Source organism: Nanorana parkeri, unplaced genomic scaffold, assembly GCF_000935625.1.
Source record: "Nanorana parkeri isolate BGI_ZX_2015 unplaced genomic scaffold, ASM93562v1 scaffold164, whole genome shotgun sequence".
In the NCBI taxonomy this organism is placed as follows: domain Eukaryota; kingdom Metazoa; phylum Chordata; class Amphibia; order Anura; family Dicroglossidae; genus Nanorana; species Nanorana parkeri.
In genome coordinates, this window is record NW_017306432.1 from 1,711,986 (window position 1) to 1,721,725 (window position 9,740).

General features: G+C 39.8%; 1 protein-coding gene across 1 annotated transcript in view; it reads right to left on the reverse strand.

The window, feature by feature from the left end:
- Positions 1-9,740, reverse strand: part of SYN2 (synapsin II) — a 279,216-nt gene that overhangs the window by 21,749 nt on the left and 247,727 nt on the right. Inside the window, exon 14 of the mRNA XM_018554553.1 lies at positions 8,889-8,949. Coding sequence (XP_018410055.1) covers positions 8,889-8,949 — 61 coding nt within the window. The remainder of the gene's footprint in view (positions 1-8,888; positions 8,950-9,740) is intronic.

Here is a 9,740-nt window from a genome sequence, read left to right on the forward strand (position 1 = left end):
TCCGTTTTATGTACACAAATGCTCTTCTGCATCTAGTAAGCGTCTAATTGTTTTCCTTAAAATGAAAACCCCTTTGTATGCCATCCTGCTAATGTAGTCAGTTATAGTGGTGTGTGCATTCTTGAACCCCATGGGTGGTGAGGAATACAATTGCTAATGTTCATTGTACATACCAAAAGATCTGTTTATGATATTTAAAACCAAAACTCAAGTTTATCTGTTAGACATTAATGTAATTAATTAAGAATAAATATCCTGTTTGATTGTAAAATTAAACTCACCACATTTCGATGTGTTTATCATAGGTTTTCACATTCTCAGCTTCAGCTTATTTCACCAGAAGCACCATCCACTTTACAGTAGACATCACATGCACATTGCACATAGCTGGTAAAATGTGGCATCAGTTTTGCTCTGTCACATACACCTTCTAATTGTGGTGTGGTGCCATGGGTTAAGATAATTTCTGTATGATTGCCAAGATTATATTTATCTTGAGTTGAACCTGTGGATAAGCTATAGACATTCAAGCAGTTGCATAATCTCAACAAGCAGTAAATGAGCTTTTACATAAACCCTCATTGATCTCTATAGCTGCAGGCACTGTGGAGCAATTCACAGCAAAAGCACTGAAGTCCTTGTCTCAACCAGTTCAGCTCACACTGCTCCCATCTCCTGGCAGTGTTTCAGCAGCTCTTCAGCTTCCTAATCTTTAAAGTACAGATAGAGCCAGGAAGGGGAGAAAGGTGGGCTAAGCTGCTTATAAAATTGATTAACAACTTCAGTGCTTCTGCTTTGGACTTGCTCCACAGTGCCAGCAACTACAGAGGTAAGTGAGGTCTTGTTTTAATACATTGATGTCCATAGCATGGTTACAGGCTCACTTTAAGGCAATTGTGTGTCAGTGCCTAAGGCAGCAAGGTTAGAAGGGGCAACCATAATCCTCAGAATTAACACACTATGGTAACTCTTTTCTAATTGTGTTTACCTCTTCTCAAGACATTTGTGGCCAATTTCAATAAAATAAATGCAGGGGGGAGGGGTTGTTAAGAGGAGTCTGAAGGTTCTTTTAAGTTTCAGAAAACATTGTTGTTTGTTGACAAGCAGTTGAAAAAAAGCTCTACGCATAAAACAGACTGTAAGCTACCTCAAATTTGTGCTAAATAAACCACATAAAACAAGGAGTGGAGCTTGTTCAAAAAATTTCAACATTGATGTGTACCTCGGACAGCATGATGTCTAAATATGGCCTTAGAGACTCCCTTACCATGTATTGTGTACTGTCTTTTAAAGGGGAAAAAATCTTTGCTGTCATTGTTGATCTTCTCCTGAAAATACTTCCTTGTTGGCTAAGGTGCTGGCCTCAAACATGCATGCAGATCAGGAGTGTGTACACCACTTCTTGCTGCATGATTGCTCTTGGTCAAAGATTTTGAATGTATTTTTTTTTTTTTAAATCAGATAGTTTTTATTGGCATTTATTTTTTTGTACAACGGTACAAACAGTTCCATTAAGCCACATGTGGCCAATCCAACAATGATTTTGAATGTATTTAACCAAGCTACATCCAGGAAAGTAGAATTTTTTGGAACTGTTTACATTTTATTTGAAATTTAAAGTAGAACAATGAGGTAAGTGCTTTTCACTCACCTCATAGTTCTAGCCGACCTGTGACAATGAGACTGTCACAGATCGGCTCAGTAGATAGGGAGGTGAGCGAACACATACCGGCGTTCGCTTACCTCTCGTTCCTGTCACTGCTCTGTGCTATGACGGGGGAGGGGCTGGATTCCCCCCTCCCCGCTCCGATCCGCCAGCGCTGACTGGCGGAACGGACGGGGTGGGTACAGCTGGCTCTGCCTCTAGATAGGCAGAGCCAGCTGTCAGTCAGGCAGCTGGGCGAATCCCGGCACCATTGTCGGGATCCGCTTCAGCTGCGGCGTCTCAATATACCGCGAACAGCAGCTCGCGGTATACTGCGGCATCTCAGTATACAGCTCGCGGTATACTGAGCCTAGGGTGACGGGAGGATGCTAGTTTGTGTCCTCCCGATACCCTAAGGAGAACTATGGGAAAAAGCCTTAACCCCATAGTTCTCCTTTAAAAAAATGTAAATAAGGAAAAACTAGTGTTAATGGAAATCACCAGCCTGCTACCTTCTTGAAAACAAACAGGGTGGGAACCTCTGTTGCTATACGTAGCTGGTTTTATCAGTGCTGGGAACTGCAACTAAACATTTCATCTGCATTGCCACCTGCTGGCAAAATCTAGTGCAGGGGGACACATGGAGGACTACTTCATGGACTGTACTCCTATGAGCTAAGAGGATCAGTCAGTAGGCTTTCAGGGGAACCGTGGACAATCGTTATTGCTCTCCAGCAAAGCCTTGGCCATAATAGTGAGCAAAGAAAGGGCACTCAACACTATGGGTTATATTCATAAACAAAGGTCCAAACACCTGTAGCACACCTTACCGGATTTCCCATAGAGTAAATGGGTGCTCGTAGTGACCGCGGATGGCGCCGCTTCAAGCAAAGATTTTTTGTGAAGAGATGTGACCAGCACACCAATATGACAAACACGTCAAAGTTCAGTGAATCTTCGTTTTTATTTTTCAGAAGTCACTTAAAGTAGTATCAAGCACTTTCGGGGCCGCACAGGGTCCCCTTAAAGCCTGATGAACTTCTGAAAAATAAAAACGAAGATTCACTGAACTTTGACGTGTTTGTCATATTGGTGTGCTGGTGACATCTCTTCACAACAATATTCATAAACAACTCACAGGTCTGTTCACCCTATTATTGTTTGCAGTGGCGACTGGCGAATATATGAAAAAAAGAAAGTGTTTTCATTAAAAGAGAACTATGGGGTAACCTTTTTATGCCATAGTTCTCTTCATGGTCACGGGAGGACATATGCTAACCTCCTCCCATGACCCAAAGCTCAGTATATAACCGGTTATAGTTCGCTATATATCGAGAGCGCCATAGCCGGGACGGATCCCGACAATACTGTCTGGATACACCCAGCTGGCTGATTGACAGCGGGCCCTGCCTATCTAGAGGCAGAGCCAGCTGTGCCTACCTCCTCTCCCATCCGTTCCTTCAGTCAGCCCTGCAGGATCAGAGAGGGGAGGGGGGAATCCCTGAGGGGAGTGGTGACTGACAGTCACCGCTCTATGCAGGGAGATGATCAGGAAGTGAGTGAGTGAGGTTATGTGTTCGCTCACTTCCTTATCAATAGAGCTGACATGTGACAGTTTCAATGTTACACATTGGCTCACTATAAAGACCTCATAGTTCTCCTTTAAATGTTCTTTTATTAAACAAGTGGAATGCGTTTTTAAATATTTTCATGTAATATCGCATTATGGCCACTAGATAGAGCTAAGGGAGCATAGGAAATAAGTATTTATACTCCCAAGCTTCATCTAGTGGCCACAATGCAATATTACATTACAAAAAAGCATTCGAAAATATATTCCCTTGAAAAGAAACTAAAGAACATTAGTTTTGGCATCTATCCACACAGAACGAAGTTTAACAGATATTCGAATGCTGAAAAGCTTATACATAGGACCTTAGATATGTCCCATGGATAGAGATTTATGCTGAAAGAGCTGGAGAGTTTCTTGATCACAGCATATTCACACAGGTGAAGAACCCTTTAAATGTCTGCATCATTGAACAGGTAAATCAGTGCTGCGTACAATAAAACAACCTACTCCAAGTGGCAGCTCAATTGTAATTTTGTAATTTAGAGAAATTATTTATTGTAAATGATAAGGGCAACATTTAATTTTCACCGTGCATGACATGGGAATAAGCATTCATGGATATAGAAGACTGTTTGCACTTAACTGAGAATGTTAGTATATTGACAGTCCAGAAACTATACAAAGAAGGCAGATATTATTTCCTTTATTGCACATTAAGCTGTACAAGATATTGCACAATAATCACTGCAGTCAAACATCCATCATGTACTCGGTGTCACACAACTGGCTTTGTACAAAATAAACCTAACAAACAGAAAAACTAAAAAAACATTTTTTTACACTAAAAAAATGAAAAATACATGAATCTACATTTTAAGACAGCTGGCCTGCTTCCCACAACACTGCACTGAAGCATGCTTACATGCCAGAAATATAATCTTAAATATTACCAGTGGCAGTCCAAAGATTTATACAAATTATAAAATTGCACCCTCTGGTATAGAGAACTAGCTTTCCCCTTCTTGGCTTATTTTTACTCCTGCCACATTGCATACACTGAACAACAACGGAACGGCAGTGGAACTCGCACACAACAAGCATGCACAGATTTGAGCATAAGATGAAAAACTGTCACTATTTAATGGCAATGGCAATATTTTACTTTCCGAAAAAACCTAATACAACTGTTCAAAGCATAAATCGGCCCAAAACAGATAACTCAGTTTACAGTGCACTAGTTCAGTCACTTGCATGGACCTACATCAACGAGATTATCCCATGTAATGCTTCCTCTGCTATGGTCTATGCAGCAACAAAGTGAAATCCTGAGGCTAGTGTTACATGGATGATTTTTAGGAGCTCAAATACACTACCAAAATTGCAAGCAATTAAACACTAAGGGGACTACTTATAAACAACTCACAGAACCATTCGTCCTGTGTATAGATGCAAAAAGGATATATATTTTCTTTTCAGGTCAAATGTAATGTAATGTCAATCGAGATTATGGCCACTAGATGAAGCAGTGGAGCATAGGGAAACACATATGTATTTCCTGTGCTCTATCTAGAGGCCATAATGTAGTGTTACAATACATTACATTGGACCTGAAAGGATAATATAGTAACATCATTTGTTTTTGCCTCTGATCACCCCAAACATTCACAGATGTCCGCAGTCTGAAGGATCCTGCAAATAGTTTATAAGTAGAACCTCAAGAGCCAAACAGTTCAGAACAAATAGCTCCCTATGGAGCAAGCTACACCTACATAACAGGCATGTAGCAGTAATCAGCTGCAGACATTTTGAGCATTGTTTGTTGGTATAAGATTATTCCCTCCTACATTTTGATTATTTTAAACAGCAGGTGGGTACTTTATTTTATATGTTTACCAATTCATCGCTAACCACAGCATTTAATTGCTAGTGATTTTAGTAGTGAAATACAAGTTCATAAAAATAACCCCTATAGCTTGACGAGTCAGTGTGATACCTATATTGAGCACTGAGCAGGATAAATTATGGCTGTGAAGCAGAGAGAGCAGATCCAGGACAACCAAGTGGTGAGCTCCATACTATGCTCATCTAAAATTCTAATATGCAAATAATTATTCTCACCAGCACCCACGCATTACTGAGTAATCCAATTTGATACTACTAACCCTTTTTCGGCAGTGATTAACTCTATAATCACTATTTCACTGGCAATTCAGTCGCAGTAATAATAACGTGATGTGATCTTTGATGTACAGTGAGCTCAAACAATTGTATTCCTCAAGCCCATTTTAGTATATCATTCACCATGATTTTCGATTGCAAAGCAGAAGTGTCATGAATTCTACCACTGGACATGATATCAGCCCTTAGATGATGTTGTTTTAAGAATGCAGGTCTTTTAATGGAGCAATAGAATGAGCGGAAGCACAAGTGACATTTAACAAAGTCACCACGATACATACAGTGAAATGAATGTGGCTGTGACCCACAAACACTATATCACAAATGTCCAAACTCAGAAACATTGAACATAAAAATACATATAAATAACCAGCATAAGAAAAGGGTGCCTTTAAAAGTATGCTAGAGTCCTAATATAGCAAGTCTAAGACATGATGCTGCAGGAACAATAGCTGAAAACTTACTTTTTCAAAAGTCACCCTAGCTAGCACCCCTACTAAGCCATTCCATTTGCTGCCATTCTCATTGTATTAATTCCTGTACAGAAAGGTGCAAGATGAGGCATGCATTTCCTATTACCATCTCCTGCCCACACTGCATGCTGAGACTTTGGCATTGGTATAAACATACAGTAGTACGGTCTTAAAGAGGAACTTTACCCATATCTTAAAAAAAAAAAAAAAACAAACACACCTTCAGATATGTTTAGTAATGACAATCTACAAACACACTTCTAAATAATTGCCAACTTTGTATTCTTTGCATACCTCTTTGTGTTTCTCTTTTTCTCCCAGTCTTCTGACAGTGGTCATTTTTGCTAAGGGCAGATTACTAGATATCCCTTTACTTTCTTTACTTTCTGGAACTCTGGCACATGTAACTAGGACACGTGATCATGCACATCATCTCAGGGGTGGAAAATGCCTTTCCCTGAGATCTCATGATATTACAGATGAGATTTCCCAGCAATGGTCTACTGATTTAACCCTCCCAGGATGCAATACTTTGGCACATACATTATTTGTGGCAGAAGTGGCCCAGGAAGTAGATCAACTCTTTTTGTAAGTAAATGAAAAACATGTTTGTTTAACTTGTGAATGTAAGATGATTTGAAATCAGCATTCAGAGCTGCATGCTGATGTAATTTTTAGTGAAAGGGGGTAAAGGTCCACTTTAAGCAAACAAGAATGAGGCGTTTTACTGTGTAATTATTTTATAACCATTATCTATGCAAAATAGACTATTTTTTATTAGGAGAATGTGGGGGAATGGGAGCAAGTGGCAGGAGACAGCACAATAGGAAGTGTCTTATGTAGAAACCCCATTGGCTACATTGCTAAATGTAGCCAATGGCCAAACCTTTATGGACACCTGAGCATCACACCTACCTATATGGCCAAAACTAAGGGGACACCCTTCCAAAATACTGAGTTCAGATATTTATAGTAATGGTACTACTACAGAATACAAAGAGATTTTAAACAACTGTGCAGTTACAACATTGTGGCAACAGTTGGGGAAAGCCCTTATTTCTGCAAGCATGACTGTGCATTTGTGTAGATGGCCAGGTCAATACAGACATGACTTGAAATGTTTAGTGAGGAGAAACTTTAGTCCTGACCTCAGCCCTTTTGAACATCTTTTGGATGCCTTGGTAAACCCCATGCAAGCCAGATCTTTTCATCCAACATCAGCACCTGACCTCACAAATGTTTTTTTGGCTGAATGAGCAAAAAATCCCACAGAAACACTCCAAAATCTTGTAGAAAGCCTTCCCAGAAGAGTGGGGTCTATTATTGCTGAAAACATGACCCACTTCATATTACTGCCTATGGTTTTGGAATGGGATGTCTAACATGTTCATATAGATGTGATGGTCAGCTGTCCAAATACCTTTGACCATACAGTCTAATTAGCTACTAACATGCAAACATAAACTCAGATGTGGAAATAAACAGACCACAATTACTGTCCTTTTTAGATGACATTTGGTAGACCAAAATCAACACTTCTGCCAATACTTAATAGTTATCATGGCTTTGGGACTAAACCTTTTCTTTTCTAACCAAGTGACCATTAAAAGCAGTTAACCGGCAACCACATTGAGCGGTTGGCAAAACAACGGCATCAGTTGACAAATGAGTCTGCACTGAGAACACACCTTACACTAGCAATAAAAATGTTACAATAAAATCCTACATTCCACTTAGCAAACAAATAAAATTATAACATGCAGTGTGGTGTCTCTGTTGTCTCAGACAACTAAAAAAATATCTATTTCGACAGCATAAATTTCTGCACACTGGAATTAGGAATGAGGTGTGGTAAGATACCCGACTCATTTCATGTCACAATCGAGTTTAGGAGGTCTCTTCCAAGAAGTGGTTTTGTCGTCACCAACCCTCCACCCATTTTTCTATTAAACCTTTACTTTGTTGACCCCTTCTAAGAGACTATAGTCATTGGATCAACACAAGACTGAAAGGCAGTAACAGCTGTACCCATACATTTCTCTAAGAGCAGCATGATTGCCTATTGCCTCTTTGGGTAGTGCTAAGCTAAACAAAATCTTTGTGAGTCACATCACACATTATGGCTATTGAGAGATGCATGTAAGAGAAGTCAACATTTATAATCGGAACTTCTCAGTCATATTTACATTTCAGTCTGACGACAAATAAAAATTATGTGAAGAACTCACAATCTCTTAGTTATAGGAATGTTTGATCACTTGCTCGGTGCTCTTACAAAGCCAAACAAGCCAGGAAAAAAATATGAACTACAAAGAAACATTATACACTTGTTCACAAATATTGCACTAGTGGCCTATCCGTGCAAATCACACATGAGACTGCTAAAAAAAAAAATGTAATTACTGTACACACACCTGCATGACAATGTTGTTTCATGAAGTCACAGAACAGACGGTACTAAAGTCCATGTTTACTAAGTCTACCCATGCCTACAAGTACAATGAAGGCAAGTTCTATAAAATTAAAAAAAGTCTCAGAATCAAACGATTCAGATAAGCCTGTATTTATAATGAATGGGGCTTTCTAACCATGTCATGCAAATGGCTGTGTTCAGATCACTTGTTCTCATACGCACGCACACTCAAGTTCTGAAACCGGAGTCAGGTATTATTCCCCCACAAAACATTAAAAAAAGTAATAATAAACAGTCAGGTTGGACTTGAAAGAGGCACAATTCTGTGTATACTTTTAACATCAGCTTAGAATCACAAGATTAATGAAAATAGAGAAGTTAGCATCACAGGAGCAGACAGAAGGAAGAGACGGACTAGACAGAAAGAGGGGACACTGCATAGAAAAACACAGTCCAGGTCAGCACTGAAACCATGGCAAGAACTGCACAAAATTTAGGATTTTTTTTTGTTTGGCTAGACTCCCTCTTCAACAACCCCTCACACAGCCTGGGCTTGCTTTGGTCCTACTGCAACGCCATTACAGTCGAGAATGTACTGCAAACAACCTTGGGGTGGAGGTCGTTGGGCTGAAATCTTGTTCTGCTCAGATTCGTTCATCATTCCGCTCTGCAAGATAGAAAGGAGAAACAACTGTTAGATTCAGGGCTTTCTTATTACTAGTTACGTGTTCACACTGATCCTGTTAGAATTAAAATTTAGCCTTGAAATAGTCAGGACGTCATTTTTTTTTTCATTTTGCCCAAGGCTAGCTGTATTGCCTCAGGCTACCCTGCTACTTAGAGAGACTTTGTCACTTTGCCCATTCAGAACAAAAAGACAAGTTAACAAACACCCCACTCTGATACTTACCTTTGCCCTAATCCCCTTACCTCTCTTGCTCCATCAGAACCTTCGAGAAATACTTGGTCCTTCCATGGGGGAGCAGGTGACCTCTTACCTTTGCTTCCAGAATGCAGTGCTCAGTAGATATGTGCGATTCGGTTCGTTCCGAAATTCGTTTTGGACATTCGGAAATTCGGAGATTCGGATGCATCCGAATTCCGAATTACAGCTAAGACGAATGCAAACGAATCCGAAATTCCCGATTTCCCGAAATTCGTTATTGGACGAATTTCGTTGCAGCAAAATGACATTAGGAAGCCACACATCTATACTTACAGTACAGAGGCTATAGAGTAGTGGTTAAAGCACAGGCTTGCCATTGCTAAGGTTCTAGGTTCAATTCCAGGGCGAGTTTGGGGCGGGAACCTCAGGCTTTTTTTTTTCCTCTTCTGCAGACTGTCATTTTTGTTCCCCCTAATGTCATTTGGATGCAACGAAATTCGTTATTGGACGAATTCTGTTGCAGCAAAATGATTTTTTTTTTTTTACAGTCTGCAGAAGATGAAAAAAAAAAA